This window comes from Seriola dumerili, unplaced genomic scaffold, assembly GCF_002260705.1.
Source record: "Seriola dumerili isolate Sdu_G_001 unplaced genomic scaffold, Sdu_1.0 BDQW01000036.1, whole genome shotgun sequence".
Lineage (NCBI taxonomy): Eukaryota > Metazoa > Chordata > Actinopteri > Carangiformes > Carangidae > Seriola > Seriola dumerili.
Window position 1 is genome coordinate 5247461 of NW_019174291.1, and position 19986 is coordinate 5267446.

General features: G+C 42.3%; 1 protein-coding gene across 1 annotated transcript; it reads left to right on the forward strand.

Moving 5' to 3' along the window:
• Positions 1-83: 83 nt before the first annotated feature.
• mb21d2 (Mab-21 domain containing 2) lies at positions 84-13526 on the forward strand. Its single transcript, XM_022738537.1, has 2 exons — positions 84-516; positions 8159-13526. Exons 1-2 carry the CDS (start codon positions 267-269, stop codon positions 9421-9423), a joined length of 1515 nt encoding a protein of 504 aa, XP_022594258.1. The 5' UTR covers positions 84-266; the 3' UTR covers positions 9424-13526.
• The last annotated feature ends 6460 nt before the right edge of the window (positions 13527-19986 follow it).

Below are 19986 nucleotides of genomic sequence, written 5' to 3' on the forward strand. Positions count from 1 at the left end.
TTATTTTTGACTTCCAGATGAATCTGCATGAAAATGCTCAATTTGTTTATTTGTTTTGCATGTGCAGCTCATCTGCTGTCCAGTACAACCTGCCTCCTGAACGAACTAGCACTTTACTTTGAAGGTTGTGAGCAGCGGAAGTGGAGCCGTTGTTTCCGGTGGTTGTGTTTGGTGTGGTCTGGTTCGGCTCGGTTCAGCTCGGCTCGGTACAGACCAGCAGCTGCAGGACCAGCAGTAGTAAACCTGTGTGTGACCGCGGAGGAAAGATGGCGGCCCCTGCTCTCTCCGGTCGGACTGGCTCGGCGGGCAGCCTCGGGAACAGCCCCACAATGGCCGCCGGCAGGCCGCCGCACGGCGGAGGCGGCGTCGGGCCCGAGCTCGACTTCAGGTCGGCGGCCCGCATGGAGGACCTGAACCGGCTCATCCAAGAGTTCAGCAAGCACGACCAGCGGGAGTACGACGACCAGCGGGCACTAGAGATCCACACGGCCAAGGACTTCATCTTCTCAATGCTGGGTGAGGGAGGAAACGCACAAAAACCGAGCGAAAACCGTTATTTAACGGGTTTACGGTAAACGGTGCTGTCTGTCAGTTAAAGAATGTCCACTCTGATCCCCTAGACTCCAGCGCCCGGCTTATTTAATACCGCAGAGTCGATGGAGAGGCAGGTGTAGTCAGGTGTGGAGCTGGAGGATGCGGGTGTTTGTCCCGTGAAGGTGTTGAGGCTGATCTACCTGTGCACAGCTCAGGTGAGGCTGATGCAGACTGATGTGCAGGGACATCACATGTTCTTTGGAGCGTTTGCTTCATATTAGTAGTTGAGAGTTTGTCAGATTAGTTATCTTATAAGGTTTTAAATATATCTTCATCCATATCGAAGCCCTTCACACAGCTTGGGGGTTACCCGTAATGACATGTTGCTTTCAAGTACAGGTGAGGAGATGAAATCTGGTCCAAGAAGTCCAGCTAGATTAACAGATGAGTTATCTATTTCTCTGTTAATTGTTTGGATTACAAACAACAGAAAACACTGAAAACTGTCCGTCACAATATCCAGGAACACAAGGAGTCCTCTTCAAATGTCTTGTTTTGTCACAAATATTCAGTTTACTGTGATGATGTACGATGTTGAAACAGCAGATTCTCACCTTTGAGAGGCAAGAGAAATCAAATGTTTGACATTTTTGCTTTAAAAACGACTAATTATAGCATTTTAATTATCTTTCATCATGAGGTAAATAGCAGAAATACATTATTCATGTTATATCTACCAGGAATGTGAGCTTGCATGTGTGTGATTGCCGGATGACTTCAGTTTGAGGTGTGCTGGGTGACTCTAAAATGGTTGACACCACTCTTAAATCAGCACAGCATATTTTCACACAAGTGCTAGTTGGTCTGAACGCAGCCTAAAGGCGAGTACACACTGTTCAGTTTTGGATAATCCCAGACAGAGCATTACCTACGTGAAAGAAACGTGGAGATGTCTTTGGTCGTGGCTCCAAAACAGTGGTCCCACGTCACACTGGGACGGAGGTTCAAAGATGGCCATTGTCTTGGTTTTGCAATCAGAGATAGTCTGGGACAAAATTCAGTGACACTGTCAGAAATATAAGATGGCCATGTCACAATGTGACTGCTGCTACTACCTTCGTCCACTAACCAACCAATAGGAGTGCAGCATGAAATGATCATTGTTTACCACTATAGCAGCACATATGGATGATGCACAGTGATATTGACTTGTGTTGTAGCCTATGATTGAGAAAGTGTTATCGTACAGTCTAAAATCAAACTTGATGTCGTACCCAAGTTCATTAGACCCATAAGGCACAGTGTGGCCTGTAATAACCTTGTAAAATTAGTACAGTATAGGCACCTAAGACAGCACTCTGGCTTGCTGCCGTTTCAGAGCGGTTCACCTGTTCACCTGGGGGTTATCACCTTAAATGCTAACATCAGGAACAAATGATGTCTACATAGGTGGACGTGTTCTCACATGAACAGTTGGTTCTTGAAGTCATACATTTTGAGCTGCAGCCTCAGAGACGTTTACAAAAGGAAGAACAGTTTGAGCTTAAAGCCACAGACTCCATTAAAGATTGTACATGATATAGTATCACTGGGTAGGGCTGGGCAATGAAAAAGTATCTAAACCAACAATTAAAACCTCTCACCGACTTAATCTTGCTCATGATTGTTAATAAGACCAGAGACAGTTGAGAAAGGAAATGGCGCACTTACAATCATTTCCTGTATCCGTGTCCCGTGGGTTTCTCCACCTCTGCGCCCTTTAGGAGACCAGCAGCAGGTCTGAGTCTGTTCACTCCAATTAGAGAAGTGAACCTGATCACAGATTATCATTCTTTCCCCTCATAGTCACTGAAATAAATATTGGATCAATTTCTCACAAGCCACAGATCTTCCGAACATTCTGATATCAAAATGTCATTTTTCATCCAGATCAGGAGAAAATTTACTTTATTGGAGACCTGTTTCTGTCTCAGCAACAAAGTCTCGTAAGATCTCACGAACACAGATATCTTTGTTGGTTCTGGTTTCACTGCTGCAGTAGAGCCGATGTTGCTTCTAAACACAAGTTTAGAGGGACCTGTACGTGCAACCTTGAATTAAAAGTTAGAACTGAAATAAAACTTTTTTTTTTTACGTAATAACATCTTCACTGTCATTATTATTGGACTGTTTTTGGAGGGAAACTAGAATATTATTAGACTGATATAATATTGTAATCAGTTGATCAGATATAAATTAGCAGGTAAAACAAAATCAGATAATTCAAACTGTATCTAGTGTTGTATTGTGATGTTATGTTTTGACATGAGCAAGCAATAATGACCACGCCCTCTTAGGAGACAGGAAGTGTATACCATCTCTTACCATTGGCGCTGCTTGTAATGCGTCATCTTTTGCTCAAAGTGAAGCTGATGATGTGGACGATATGAGCACAAATACTGAGGCTCAGGCTGGATCCACACTGTTATCATTTAGTTTTAAAATACAACACTTCTTCTATGTTTACTCCTGGCGTCCACACGACTCCTGAGTTTCCAGCCTCTAAAACAGATGCTTCTGGAAACTCTACTGGAGCAATTGTAGTTTGAAAACTCTGGGGTTGTGTTGTAGTCTGGACAGACACAAACTGAGACGCCTCCTGATTGGCTCTCATCAGTCACAACTACCAGACAGTGGTGAATGCAACATGGATACAGACCAAGGGTAACACCACCAATTAGTTCAATCACTTGAACACAATCACATTGCTGAATATGAAGAGCATGGCTCAAAAAGAGACAGATGAGCACCAAAGTAATCGATCATTAATCGTAATCAAGGTAAAGGTTTGGAATAGTCATATATAGGAATACTGTGTATTCACAGTTTATCTGCTAATAGGTGTCAGTGATATGATTCATTGATCCTTAATATAATCGTTAGTGCAGCTCAAGAAGATCCAATCAGACGTCGTTGACCCCTCCTGCTGAGTTAATGATGTTTGAGACAGTGTGTCCTGACAGAGTGAGGTCACTCCACTGCTTTAATACAACTTTATTAACAGCAGAGAGAGTTCTGTCATGGAGATGATGACTGAGACGGTGTGAGAGGAAGAGGAAACATGCAGGCTGAACTGCGGGAATGTGTGATTTGATCAGTGAAAACATTCCTGAGAGTTTCATTATGTTGCTGGACCTCCTCCAAAATCTGGATTAAAACACACACACACACACACACACACACACACACACACAGCAGCAAAAATGTCCATCAGGCTAAGCCAGGCATTTAAATTTAGTCATGTTTTTTTTCTTAAACACACTGACAGTCTGCCAACAGATCTGTCAGGTTGGTTCAGTCATAACTCAGATTTGACTGAAACTCAACCATCAGTGTGTGGACAGATCTGTCTCATCCTGTCTGACGTCCACACAGAAATAACTAGAGTCTCTGAAATGCCCAGACAAGGAATAGCAAGCATCCTGATGTTTTCACAGCTTGTGTTTGTCATGTAGTGTTTATTTAGATCAGTGAAAATAGTGAGTGGGTAAAACAGGATTTAATGGCTGTAACTTTGGTGAAATTGGAGCTGTGTGAGTCCTGGACCTGCAGTTACCCATAATACCCCTGTTTTTGTGGACCCACATAATTGTTCAATTGTGTCCTTGAAGAACCATCGTTTGTTTCACAGGTAAAACATAAGACTTGACATTAAAGGACATGTCTGGTGATTTTCAGTGTTTTTCTCATTGTCAACAAGTTCAATGAAAACCAACAGTGAACTGATCCCACTGACAAGTATCACCTGTGTAACTTAAATCTGATACAACTCTATTGTCGAAATCTAATTATAAATGTAGGAATCTCCATCTGTCCTTCAATTTTCTTGACCACTGCTCATCCCATCAACTTCATGTGTTTTGTTGTAGGGGACTTGAGGAAGTGCAGTGTCACCTGGTTGAGCTGTTATCGAGAAACAAAAAGGGTTCAACATTAAACAACAGTTGGTCAGGGCTGAAGAAAAGGCAAAGGTGGAACTACACCACGAGGACAGTGCAGCACCTGGACAATTTACAGCATGCACATGCCTGCAAAGGTTAGGTTAGGGTTAGGCAAGCTTAGTTGTTTGAGCACAAGATTTCAGGGTAGATTTTATGCTTTATTGTGTTGAGAATTGCACACTTAGCAACTTTGATTTACTGTGCTTTTTAAACTAAATCAAATTATTTGAGTGTTTGGATCAGAGGGCCTGGATTTCTAAACCCAGAGCCTCTATATTTAAACATGGATCTTTTTCCCCCCGGCGTTCCCGGATTCCTCTTTACATCCTCACATTTGGTATGTTGCTGTGATGGGTAATTCTGCATGTCTTCCGACAGTGGCAGTGCAGTGTCAAGTTGTTTGGATGATGTGCTCAAGAAGCTACAAGATGGATTAATGCAGGCTAAGCTATTAGCCCCTACTGACCGACACACTGAGCGGGCACTGCACTAGTACTTTTAAAGATGCATTAATGAGGCTCACTTCTGCACTGGGTGGCATGTTACTTCATTGTAATGAACATGGATATTTTATTTTATTTTGGATCAAACCACACACTCCCCTGCTGTAAATTTTCACTATCCTCCTTACTGTAAAATTAAACTATATAATCATGATGCATTTTAAAAATTCATGTCCAGTAACAGTTGATGGGGAAGTTGGAAAGTGCTGATTGACCAGTTAATGCATTATTGTTTTGTTCTTTTCATGGGCTAAGTAAAAAAAAAATACAGCATACACCATTTAAGGCTGTTGTAGGAGTTTAGCTCACTGCTCTGTAGTTACTGGACTATAGTGTAACTGGGCAGAGGCCATGCTTATTGTGGTATTTTTACTACTGTGTTAAATAACATTTGTTCAATACACGTTCAAGTCAGTAACTATTGTCAGTGGTTTCAAATAAAGTCCCCAGTTGGTTGAGGTGTCCTCCAGGGGTCAGTATTTGGCCCTCTGCAATTTACTCTGTACATGAATAATATTTATTTTCCAGCTCAGCTCTGTGATGTCCATTTTTATGCTGATGATATCGTCTTGTATGTCACCGGCTCCACCGTAATCAAAGACCTTCTCCAGGATACAGGTTGTTTTCAATGACCTGCAGACCTCTACATTAATTTTAAAACTTGTTCTAAACTCCAGAAAGACAAGAGACAGGAGCACAAACCACTGATGTTCTAAATGTTATCCATACCGAAGATGTAATCAATACAACATCATAGATATTTAAGTAACTAGAATCGTCTCCTTGTGGTTGTTTCCTCAACCAACCAGCCAAGAAATCAGCCAGGAAATATGGTCACAGTCTCTCCTTCCTGAGTTACAGCGTATTTTTGCTGATCATTATGAGGTCACAGTGAAGTTGACCTTTGTGTCATAATTAGTGAATTTGATTAGAGTTATGGCCAAAAACATGTTTTGTGAGAGCACAGTGTGCCAGAAGTAATGAAGTTCCCTCTTGGCATCCCTAACATGTTAGATTCACAAGAACGTGAGATCACGGTTACCTTGACCTTTGACCTTCTACCAAAATCTAATCAGTTCGTCCTTCAATCCAGGGGAAAAGTTGTGCCAAATGTGAAGAAGTTTCTTCAAGGCGTTACTAAGATATTGCATCCATGACAATGGGAAATGTGCACGTAAGGAGTCACAGACGGATTGATGGACAACCCGAAAACAATAAGTCTCCAGCTCTTGCTGTTGTCGGTGCAGAGGCATAAAGATTTAAATTGGATTCTTACACCACAACAGAGAATAATAAAGCTTCAGTTGCTAAGTAATTAATTCATTTTTCTAGATGAGGTGTGTTAATGGGACAACATCTGTGGTTTTGGGTAGTTTTAAAAAATGAAGAAAAAGTCTATAGATAACAAAACCCAGGAACCACAAGCTCATGAAAAAATCAGGTAAAGAAGCTGTTTCGTGTTGAATGAAGCACCTCCTCAAATGTTCACTTCATGGGCCCGAATCAGGCTAATCAAAAACTTTGCATTTGGGTTCGGCCCACAACTTTTCTGTCCATATAAATGTCCAATAAGAAGAGTGTCTGAGTGGGTATGATTCTTTGTAGTACACACACAGACATGTCAGCCCCCTGCAGGTTGATTTTTTTGTTGTAAAGTCAGTGAAATCAGTGGTTGTCCGGAGAGAAGAAAGTCAATGTAAACATGGAATATTGGGGAAAAATCAGCAGCAATGTGAAGTTAGTTCTATCTTTAATAGGCTAAAGGCCTGTTGGTTTTGCTGTACAAAGGTTTAGTAGTAATGGATTATTGTGCTGTTAAAGTCAGCTCACACATCAGCAGGAAGATGAAGACTGAACACAACTAATACAAAATACAAGTATCCAGAACAGGATCCAGTCTTTCAGTTCAAACTGTGAGAACCAGTGAAAACCACCAGACAAACAGTGTGTGTCCACTCTACAGTACAGGAATGCAGTCATCAGCCAGGAAGTGTGTGTGTCTCCACTTTTAGCTCAGCAGAGCAGAAAACCAGTCCAGACTGATCCAGTCCAAATACTGAGGGTGGACACAATGATCTGTCCAGTCTGATGCAGTCCAGACTCTTCAAGCTTCCAAACTGACCCAGAAATTGACCCGAAAACCAACCCTGACCCAAAACGAGATCTGGTCTGAAACAGACAGAGAACAAAGCAAACCTGATCACAATGAGATTTGATCATGTCTGTGTTAAACCTGAAGAGTCCCAAACAGACAGCTCGTCAACATGATCCATCAGTTAACAGCAGCAGGACTTCACAGTACACTCACTCTCTGTGTGCCTCGAACACATTTCTTCCTATGATGATGATGATGATGATGGTGAAACACACTGTGAAGACTTACTGTAACTGTCTCTGTTGTCACCTAACAGAAGGACACTAAACAAACCTTAGGCTTAAGAAAAAACATAAACCAAACAAAATATTGCTTTGCTTGGTTGTAATATTTTGTTTTTCTGCTTAATGCTTTAAGACCTTTTGCTTCTCTGATGGTTACAATGCTAATGTGCAATAGTTCTTAATGAAGAGGCCCACAGCCTACAGTTTACTCACCACCTGTCTTTTTAATGGTTGCTGCTGTTTTGTCACTTTGTTGCATTCTGCTTGATACCAACTAGTTCGTACAAAATGTGGCCTGAACACTCGATTGGCCCCTCTCAAAGGCAGGGTGAAAACCCAGCCAGAAGGGGCAAGACGCTTAGAGCTTACTTTCTTACCTGTACAAAGTCTCTATGATTGTCAGATTGTCATTTTCTGAGTGTGTACAAGTTGTTGGACACATTAGAATGTGTGGGAGGAGGAGGTGTCAGGTGCTGTTACACATTCTGAAAAGCAATTTATTTGGCGACCCAGATGAGTCTATGAGTATTTTGGAAGCTTAAAGACTGGATCTGTAAACCCCTCACATTACCAGATCATCTGGGCCAAACATTGGTACAGACAAAGGTCCATATTGCCCCCATGCCAAACCTGTTGATCCACAGGAAACACCTGAACAAGATGCAGTTGCACAATAAAAACACTTTGTGTGCTCGCTTTTTTTGTGTCTGTATAACATGTTGTAATTCTTTATCTGTCTGTCATTTGTCCTCTGTCTCTCAGGAATGGTCCAGAAGTTGGACCAGAAGCTCCCGGTGGCCAATGAGTACCTCCTGCTCTCGGGAGGCGTTCGGGAAGGTGTGGTGGACATGGACCTGGACGAGCTGAGCGTCTACGCCCGTGGCACAGACTACGACATGGACTTCACTCTGCTGGTCCCAGCGCTCAAACTCCATGACCGCAACCAGCCGGTGACCCTGGACATGAGGCACTCAGCCCTGGGCCACTCCTGGCTCAGCCTGCGCCTCTTTGATGAAGGAACTATCAACAAGTGGAAGGACTGCTGCACCATCGTCGACCACATCAGCGGGACCACCAACTACTTCTTCTCTCCGACGCTAGTGGCTGACTGGTTCTACCAGTCCATCTCCCTAGTGCTGCTGGAGGTGCAGAAGAAGCCACAGAGAGGGATGCCCAGAGTGGAGAAGGTGGAGAGGAACGGCACCATCATCTCCGTCATCCTGGGTGTTGGGAGCAGCCGGATGCTCTACGACATCGTCCCCGTGGTGTCGTTTAAAGGCTGGCCGGCTGTTGCTCAGAGCTGGCTGATGGAGAACCACTTCTGGGATGGGAAGATCACTGAGGAGGAGGTGATCAGCGGCTTCTACCTTGTCCCCGCCTGCTCCTACAAAGGCCGCAAGGAGAATGAGTGGCGGCTGTCGTTCGCCCGCAGTGAGGTGCAGCTAAAGAAGTGCATCTCGTCCAGCCTGATGCAGGCCTACCAGGCCTGTAAAGCCATCATCATAAAGCTGCTCTCCCGCCCCAAAGCCATCAGCCCCTACCACCTCCGCAGCATCATGCTGTGGGCGTGTGACCGCCTCCCTGCCAACTACCTGGCACAGGACGACTTCTCCGCCCACTTCCTGCTCGGCCTGATCGACGACCTGCAGCACTGCCTCGTCAACAAGATGTGTCCCAATTACTTCATTCCCCAGTGCAACATGCTGGAGCACCTGTCGGACGAGACGGCCATGCTGCACGCCCGCAAACTGTCCTCGGTGCGCTCCGACCCGGCCGAGCACCTCCGCACCACCATCGAACACGCCAAGGCCGCCAACAGGCTGACGGTGGAACTGCAGTGGCGAGGAAGCTCCAACAACCTGCCGTCACCGCAGTCTGACGCTGGAGGCGAGAACCAGCCAGACGATCGGCTGGCCAAGAAGCTTCAGCAGCTCGTCACCGAGAATCCTGGGAAATCCATTTCAGTCTTCATCAACCCGGACGATGTGACGCGACCACACTTCCGCATCGACGACAAATTCTTCTGAAACTGAGAAACGTTCTGCCAGACCTCCTCCTCCTCTCTCTCTCTGCCTTCCTCCTCCTCACCCGGTGCCCCGCCTCCTCTGAAACTTTATTTTTTACATTTTTTATGTTTTTCTGCCACAGAGTGAAGTGAGGTGATTGTCTAGTTGTGTCTGCCACAGTTTTTTATTTTTATTTTTCTATTCCCTCTCCCTTCTTCCCTCCTCTTTCACTGTGTGCCCTGTGTTTTTTTACCTGCTGAATGCCTTTTAAATAGACAGCTGAATAGCAGCAGGTTGTTTTTAAAACTGAAGGATGAGGTGAAATCCACCTCCAGATGGAATTCATCTTCCTGTCCGACGGTAGTTCAATGTGATTATCAGGGATTCTGGAAATGAGACCAAACCCCCACCTCCTGAAAACATCACAGCAGCCTCAGTAACCTGTAGTAACCAGGTAACATGAAGGTAATATTTCCACCTTAAAATATGATGCAATCACTGGCCAGTCATTACCACTGAAAGAATAAAAGCTCATTAATACATCTTTATTTATTAAAGCAGTTAAACAGTAACTGATGCACAGCTTTGCAACAATTACACTAAATATTCTGTAACAAAGAAAGAGCAAAGATGTTACAAACGTTTGATCAGTGATCAATCTGATCATTTATCTTATTTATTTACTTTATTTTGCTGTTTTCTTCTCAGGAATTATGACTTTTATTGTAATTAAGTCTAATAAAATAATTAAGCTGAGGCATTATCTCTTATACATGCTCAGTATTCTTCTCCTCTCTCTTCTCCATTCTTCTTCTTTATTATAATCATGACTTTTTTTATATAAAGTTTCTCATAATAATTCAGTATGTCACCCAGTCAGAAACATTTCCTCATAATTAAAGGTGCATCATCTCAACATCTCAGATATGTACATATATACATATATCATAATTGTAACCTTGATAATAAGTTATAACGATGATGTGATATCTGAATTTTTCTCATAATAATTTGGTTATGAGTCAATGATAGATGCTAATTTGTCATGATTAAATTGCAAGATTTAATATGTGACATTATCTAATAATTAAAATGATAAGATACTGTCGTATCATTATAGGAAAATAATAAGAGAGCAACAGCAAGCTAAGATGGAGGATTTTTGTTTTTGCCCCTGATTGTTAAAACACTGAACCTGCAGCTGCATCAAGGCTGTTCTATATGAGATTGTACACACACACTCAGGAGGTGGGAATGCCAAATGGCACGTGGTGTCTCAGAGCCAGGAGTGAAGATGAGTTGTGTTTGAAGGTGGATTTTGTCCCTCTGAAGAATGTCTTAGTCCTGCTGGGGGACAATGGTACTAATGTCTTAGAGACTAACTGTAAATAGAAGAAAGCTGACTGAACACTGATGTGTAGACAGAAGTGAAATAGAGACTGATGACTCATGATGATGATGTGTGGACAACTCTTCGTCTAACTTTGCACAGAATGTAAAAAAAAAAACACTTTTCCTCTCGATGGTGGACGTCGTGTTCGTCCTGACTCTGAAATGTTGTATCATATCATCAGACAGTGACACTTTACTGAAGAGCTGTCGTACTGAGCATTTTAAATGTGCGTTAACCAGTGAAAAAGCAGGAAGTACACAGTGATACTGCAGTAACACTTCATCAGTCTGTCTTTAATGTGCTGACCACAGAGTGGTCTGCTTCAAACCATCGGCTTCACCTGAATTTAAAGTCTTAAAAGTTGATCTGACAGCAGGTCCAGGACCTGTTAAAAGCTCTTTTGAATGTGAATGTGAACACAAGGTGTAAAGTGCCCATGTGGTGTTTGGGGACAGCTATGAAAATCAGATTTCAATTGACCTACAGACACACACAGACTTTTTTCTGCTGCTCACTCGCAGAACTTCTCATAAGGTTCAGAAAACTGGTGACGTGAATGTTAGTTTCAGACTAACTCAGACCAGGAGAGGTGACGTGGTGAAAAAACTTGCCCCAAACAAGACTCTGTTGTCCAACATGTGGAGGTTGATAAAAGATTCAGTTCTGCAGATGATCTCTGTCCTGAGGGAAAGAGCTTGACTGTTCTCTGTGATACAACTTTAACAAGAGGCAAACAAGAAAACAAGGTGTGGAAACAGATCACTCAGGTGCTGATCTATGTTGTGCAGCAGTATTGTGGTAACAGGATAAAATCTTTCATTATCACATCACCTCTGCTAATGTCATATTATGGACTTTAAGCGGTGACGGTTGATGGGACAGCTACCGCATGATGCAATGATGTAGATTCTATGTCGACACTTCTTACTGATGCAGTTTAACTGTCTACTATGAGAGAAAGACTAGTTTGCCCTGTGATACGTTACAGACTTAGCAGGTAATTATAAATTCTTGTCTTATTTAACACTTTTATTTCATTTATATTCAATCATACCGTTAGTATTTTATGCATTATGAGTATATTTGTTAAAGATACTGATAATTTGACAGATTTTTCCAGTTTATTCATAGACAAGTCAGCCATTGCCAGCAGCACTCAAGATGCTGAGAGGTGAGAGCCAAGCTCATGTTCCAGTAGGCAAACTGTTGTTAACCTCCATCCTCCCTCTCCAGCCCACCACCTCACTGTGCTGTGTGTTGATGTCTCTGTCCGTGGTGCTGAAGTAACTTATTTATACAAACTCCTCATCTGATTTGAAATTGTCTGTAAAGCGAATAGCAAGAGCTCTCAGGACATTTAAAGAAACACTGTAGCAATGTTCAGATCGACCTTGGTTAGCTGAAGAAGTGAAGTAGCTGTTACCATTAGCTATTACCACGGCATCACGTTGGAATGTATACGGGCACCGTAGCCGTCACTTCACCTGTTGCTATTAGTGAGTGAGGCGTTTTGTTAGACAGTCTTCTGCAGAATGAACTGATCATAAGATTCCTGTAGTAAGGGAGCACTAGAAAAGAAGTGGTTTATACAACTTTGTGTCCGACCGTGTAGGAAATCAGATGAGTTCAGAAGCCTTCATACAGAGGAGACAAGATGTTGTAAAAAGGGGGATAACGGCAAATATTTTCATACATTGTCTCCAAAAAGACCTTGATATTATTGCGCTGGGTTGTTCAGAGAAATAACAGAGGTTTACAAAGCTCTGGCAGAGTCTACCTGACACTCAACACGGTCTGAGTCCACCTCCAGAGACTCCCAACCTAACTGCACATTTTAGATAAGTAGCATAATGTGGACAACACAGCTGCCTGCACCAAGGGCATATACTAAACTCTTGCCTATTTTAGGCTCCACTGTTGGTCAGTGTAACAGACAGGGAAATTCAGAGCAACAGCTTAAACACTGATCACTTCAGGAGATGTTGTAAAGGACATTTAATGAGGGAACACTTAAAGTAATGGTCAAAGGCTTCCTAAACAATGTGTGGACTAAATGGCTTAGAAAATGAACGAGTCTCAGTCAGAGCTGGGGATGTGAATTCGCAACAATTTATCTTTCTCTGTAGTAAACTTCAAATCCAACCTGTCAGTGAACACATCTAACAGCATCACTGTGTTTTCAGCCTGTCTCCTCCACTGTTTAACACTCAGGTGAATCTGCTGCAGTGTGAGCATGGTCTGTAGAGTGTCACTGACTCTCTCTTTAGACATGATATCACACGCAACTCTCTCCACTGACTCCTCTCACTCTCCTCCATGTTCTTTGTTCTGATCAGAAATGATCGCACATGTCAATATGCTTCGCTGTTTGTGTTTGACCTGCTGTTTTTGTTTAACCTGATGTTTTGTTGTCAGCTGCTTTTCTGTGTTTTGATGTGATGAAGATTCAACTCAACTCAACCAGCTCAGGACGTGAATCATAGAGGGACATGTGGTCTGATGGAGAAGTTTCAGAAACATGATTCCAGCCTTATTCTAAAAGGTCTGAAGCTCAGGGTGGAATGTCCCACCAGTCACACCATATTTTTCAGGTCTCAAGATTCTTCATAGGAATAACACTGATAGTTAAACTAAAGCCCAACCAGCTCAGAGTGGGTTGACCATGTCTGCAGCATTTACAGTGGGTACGGAAAGTATTCAGACCCCTTTAAATTTTTCACTCTTTGTTTCATTGCAGCCATTTGCTAAAATCAAAAAAGTTCATTTTATTTCTCATTAATGTACACTCAGCACCCCATCTTGACAGAAAAAAACAAATGTAGAAATTTTTGCAAATTTATTAAAAAAGAAAAACTGAAATATCGCATGGTCATAAATATTCAGACCCTTTGCTCAGTATTGAGTAGAAGCACCCTTTTGAGCTAGTATAGCCATGAGTCTTCTTGGGAATGATGCAACAAGTTTTTCGCACCTGGATTTGGGGATCCTCTGCCATTCTTCCTTGCAGATCCTCCCCAGTTCTGTCAGGTTGGATGGTGAATGTTGGTGGACAGCCATTTTCAGGTCTCTCCAGAGATGCTCAATTGGGTTTAGGTCAGGGCTCTGGCTGGGCCAGTCAAGAATGGTCACAGAGTTGTTCCGAAGCCACTCCTTTGTTATTTTAGCTGTGTGCTTAGGGTCATTGTCTTGTTGGAAGGTGAACCTTCGGCCCAGTCTGAGGTCCTGAGCACTCTGGAAGAGGTTTTGTTCCAGGATATCTCTGTACTTGGCCGCATTCATCTTTCCTTCAATTGCAACCAGTCGTCCTATCCCTGCAGCAGAATTAACCAAAAAGTTCAATCTTGGTCTCATCAGACCAGAGAATCTTATTTCTCATAGTCTGGGAGTCCTTCATGTATTTTTTGGCAAAATCTATGCGGGCTTTCATATGTCTTGCACTGAGGAAAGGTTTCCGTCGGGCCACTCTGCCATAAACTGGTGGAGGGCTGCAGTGATAGTTGACTTTGTGGAACTTTCTCCCATCTTCCTACTGCATCTCTGGAGCTCAGCCACAGTGATCTTTGGGTTCTTCTTTACCTCTCTCACCAAGGCTCTTCTCCCATGATTGCTCAGTTTGACTGGATGGCCAGGTCTAGGTCTTTTTCGATTTTAGCAAGTGGCTGCAATGAAACAAAGAGTGAAAAATTTAAAGGGGTCTGAATACTTTCCGTACCCACTGTATGTCTGTTGTGAAGGTCCACACTGGTAGCCTGCCATCATATCCTCCTCCTGGCTGCATCTCACTGACTCCATGATCTCTCCAACAACCCAGTGTCCCTGTTCAACGCCACGTTCACTCTAAAGCAACACAGTTTAGAGTGCTGGCCTCTAAAGAGCTTGCAGCAAAATTCAGTGTCAGAATTTTAAGACGAGATCTCCCAGTGGGACTTCTTCTTCTGCTAGTTTAGTTTCAGCAGTATTTCTAACAAGACTAGGTCTAAAACTAGTATATGGCTGGACTGTTAGCAGTATCAGCTGGTTTCAGAGAAAGTTAGAAGCAGTACTGACGACTCATCTACAGACATAGCTAAGATTTGTCGCTTGGTACTGTTTTGAAAAAAAGTTGCTAAAGGATTTGAAAAGCCAGTATATCTAGTGACGGGCCAAGTTTTCAACACTACTTAATTGCACCAAATCATTTTGAAAGAGCAATCACGGATGGATAAACTCCAACACTCAGCTGGCCGACCAATGATGTGTAACTCCATCACTCACTCATTCAGTCTGTCTTTCACATTTATACTGCTGTTGCCGTCCAGCCAAAAAGCTGCAATACGATACTTGGCAAACAAACATCTGCTGTTGTGCACTCATGACTAAGCATCATGGGAGCTGGTCCTGAGCTGGTCGTGTTGAAGGCGAGTCAGTCCCAGTTTTTGTTGTTTTTGTCCCAAGCATTTCCAGAAAAATGCCAAATAACCTAGAGACATCTGTCTGGCAATGTAATCTCCATATCCACATCCTCAAGTGCAATTAGTGAAAACACACACAGAAAGTACACACAGACACACACACTCGTAAATATATGTGTGTATATATATATATATATATATATATACACACACGTATATATGTGTATATATATATATATACATATATATATATATCATGTAGCATTAAGACTAAAAGACACCGAAAGAAGTTGAAACTGGTTTTAACAAAGATGCAAACAGACCACAGGACACTAACCCTCCACAAACCAACACACACTCACACACACACACACACACACACACACACACACACACACACACACACACACACACACACACTCTCACTCACTCAGAGGTTTCTCACACCATCAAAGTGCCACACACTCTCCTGCTAGGTGGAAATGTGATCAGTGTGTTGTTCTTCTGGGCTTCATGACCTTTGACCTTACTCCTCTCTCCGTTCAGAACCTTTGAACTGTGAGTTTTGAGTTTCTCTGTATCTTGCTGCTCTGCTTTATTCTGATGTTGGATTTCTTTATGCAACGTTGACATGGATGGTTTCCCTTCAGATGGCAGCTCCTCCCCCGTCTGTGAAGGTTCTTCACTATAATTCACTGTACAGTAGAGTCATCATAAAGTCTTTTAACCAGAAGCTCTCGCAGTCTGTGCTCAGTGACTTCTCTCCATATAAACTCTATCATTTCATCTGTTTGTTAATAATTCTGGACCTTTAGTCAAACAGGAACTTTAAGTCTTTCCTGTTGGTTGTTGTTTTCACACACAGTATATCTGTGGTACAGCGGTGACAGAGGTAAATCTGATGCGATGGTAAGCAGTCTCATTATCCTGCAGGATCTGCTGTGAAGGCAGCACATGTTGAATAACAGAGGCCCCAGAAACCAGCCCTGTGGAACACCACTCAGACTTGTGATTGTCAACAGCAAAGAGTCCCTGATAAGCTAAAATGAACACACAAACATTCCTCATTTACGAGTAGGTTGAGAAGATGGTCATTTTATATCTTGTACACAGTAGCTAATAAAAAGTAAAGTTATGTGCATAAGTTATTAACTTGTGTGCAACAGTAATTTTCCTGAACACACTTGAGGTTCCTATCTAGTGCATGTAAGGTGATAAATTGTGCTCAAAACTTAACTTGCGTCTGAAATTAAATTCTGCACAGAGGAAATAATGTTGTGCACAAAAATGGATAAAATGTGTGCAAAAGTTGTGTTGTACACTAAAATTATTATCTTCCGCATAACAGACAATAACATTTTTTTTTGTGTTATAAGTTACCTTGTGTCTGTACAAACAAGACTTCTGCATTACACTAAAATTTACCCTTTTATCTTGTGCACAAAAATTAGTGTGTATGGACTATTTACAGATGTTGTGGCCACAGGATAATGACTAAAGTAATTAGCATTAAAAAATTAATCTTGTTCACACAACGGGACCATGAGTCTCTGTAGAAAAGAGACATTAGGTTCACACCATGCAAACATAATGGTGCTGCAGTGTCCTGTCAGTACAATATACTAAATATGAATGTGAAAATGCTATTAGTCAAATTCCCTCCATAGCATGATGATGAATCCTGTGTAACTACACTGGGTGAGCTTTGCTCTGTTCAGGTGAGCATGGAAAAAAAACAGTTTACTGATGTCCTTAATACTTAAGTACCTTTCACTGCCACCAGGGGCCACCAGTGAGAAACTACAGGTGAAGAATCAGGCTCAGGTAACAAGCAGGGCAGCAGTCTGCAAAGAAGACTGTCAGTCCAGTTCAGTCCAGTTCAGACGAACTCACTGTCAGAGCAGTTCAGACCAGTTCTGTGTCAGTCCAGTTCACTGTCAAACCAGTTCAGACCAGCTCAGTCCAGCTCACTGTCAGTCCAGTTCACTGTCAGACCAGTTCATTGTCAGTCCACTCAGCACTGGATCACCTGGTCTCAGCCAGACTGTTGCAGCTGGGTCTCTGTGTTGACCAGTTGGCCTCTGTGAACCAGTCAGATCCTGTTGCTGTTCAGCCAGGATTTGATCAAAAGTTGTGACCCCAATGTGTCCTCAAGGTTAGTGATAAAAGTCTGAATTATAACTTTTTTCTCCATAGTAATCATTTCCAGTGAACTGATCTTCAGTCACTTGAAAGCACCACAATAGGCTGTGAACTCAACATGTGACAGATCATATGATAAAATGGTTTCTATTTCACATCCAGCAGAAATATGATAATTCATGTGTTGAGATGTCAGTGTCACCTGATCAGTCTCAGTTCACTGTTCCCTCTCTTGCTCTGTGTTTGGTCTCCATCAGCTCCTGAGGGAAATCAGTTTATTGTGATTATTGATTGAAGTATTGATTACTGATTAGTAGCTTAGAGAAAAAAAACCTGTGACAGTTGCAGTTCAGACCAGGTGAGATTGTTTCATCTTACAAGGTGTGAGGTTTAACACTGTCCTTGAATACATGAATATTCCCACTCTCCAGGTATTCTCAAACACAGCATCCTTCCTCCTCCTCTCCTCCTATCTGTCTCCTCTCCTCTCCTTCCTTGTTTCCTTCTTTTCTCCTCTCCTCTTTTTTCAGATTTGGCCCAAACATCCAATTGGACTCAAAGATGAACTATATTTTGGGGGTCAAAGGTCACTGTGACTTCACAACCTAACCCTCACAAAACAAGTTTTTGGCCACAACTCAAGAATCCATGCACTAATTATGAAACAATTTCGCATAAATGTGAAACAGGATAAAATGAAGTGATGAAGTTTTATATTCAAAAGGTCAAAGGTCAACTTCACTGTGACATCATAATGTTCTGCTAAAACACTTTTCAGGCCAATACTCAGGAACAGAGGATGATTTCACACCAGAGGCCTGTACTATGAAGCAAGTTCAGCATACCCAGGATAACTTTTAGTTATCTGGGTTAACTGAACCTAGCATTGTCCCTCCTGGACAACCTGTACTACGAAGCTGGTTATCAGCTGGCTCAGTTAACCCTGGGTTTACCTGTCCGGTTACGAGCGCGTTCCTGTGAAAGAGGCGGAGTTGTTAATTATAAGCAACATCGTCTGAACCATGAATGAAGTTGTTAATATGATATGAGAAGAAACGCTGATACTTCCCGGTCAGTTCCGTTATAGCAACGTCCAAAAGTGATATTCAATAAAGTGAAATGTAAACAATATGATCACATGACTGGAATAAAAAGAAATATTTCTAATTACAGTCACTATTAAAGTCAGACTAAAGATGTATTGTAAATAAGTGCATGAGTTGAAGTTTGAATATTTTTGCTCTTCAGTCTGATGATGAACAAACTGTTATGAACATGTGAAGCAGATAAAATTGTTTATAAAGTTAATGTCAGATTGTTTCTGCTGCAGAGAGGGGAGAAAAAAGAGAAGAGGACTATTTGATGTTTGATGAGTCAGACCGAAGGAAATGTTTGAAAATTATAAATCAGATTTATAATCATGGGAAATATTCAACAGGATGTGGATCATTGTTCTAATCAACAACATCAGAGGTTTAGTTTTTATTTCCAGTTGTGGTCACAGAGTCTCATATTATTCTGAGCTGCAGTGATGGAAGAAGAGTGCGAGCATCGATACAGTCAGGAATCCTGTCAGATTAAAGCATATTTGTTCAATTAAAATGCAGCTATCATAGTTATTATATATTTATTTAGTGTGATAAACTCTCCTCTGTTTGTTAGAAGCTCTGTTTTAAAACCAGTGGACACATGCAAGGTCTGGAACAGCAACACGATTCCACTGATAAATATCTACTACTCGTTTATTTATCACCTTATTGTAAACTCTTTTGTCCCTGTCAGGATCCTGTAGGAATGATGACTCCGTTTTTCCAGGCATCTGATTGGTCAGTAGTTTGGCTGTTGACAGGTTTTGATCTGATCCTCTAAGTTAACCGGAGCAGGTTAGGAGTTCAGTGAAAGTTACCATGGTGATTTACTCCAGTAACAAGTGAACCACCGTCGTAGGACTGAAAACCCAGAGTTAAACCTGAAATTACCTTCATAATCTCAAATCCTGCTTCGTAATACAGGCCTCTGGTCTCCAGCCGGATCCTGTGGTGACTGTGCAGACCTTCAGGGTTGAGCCTGTGTGTGAAGCCTCCATGTCTTCTTCTTCTTTGCACCAGCATCCACATCTGAAGTATCCTCTACTGTCATGGCTGCAACTTTATGTTCCATCAGGATCATCAGAATGATCTCACACACTAATACACACTAAGCCATTCACATCCATTTTATTTACATCACACATCCTCTGTCCTCAGACCCTCGACTCAGATGAGGATCATTTCCCATTAATGAACGTTTAATCTGATCAAGTTCATTTATCAGTATTAATGGATTCCCTTGTTTCATTTGTTTGTTAGTTACTGTGCTTCGGCTCCAGACAAACTGACCCTGGTGTGATAAGTGAAGTTGGTTGTATTGTGTTCCTTCAGTCTTCACTACATCTACTACAGGAGTGTGGACAGACAGCTGTAACCTCACAGGTTGGCGGAAGGACACGGCTGTGAGGCGGTGACTCTGCTTTACTGCTTCCTGTTGTCTCAGCACCTGTCCTCCACCTGCTCCCTCTGTTCTGCTCCTCTTCATCATCAAAGTGGTCACCGTGCCAACAGGGAACCATCACCCTCCAAATATAAACACAACATATGCTGTTGTTGGGTCTGAGCTCTG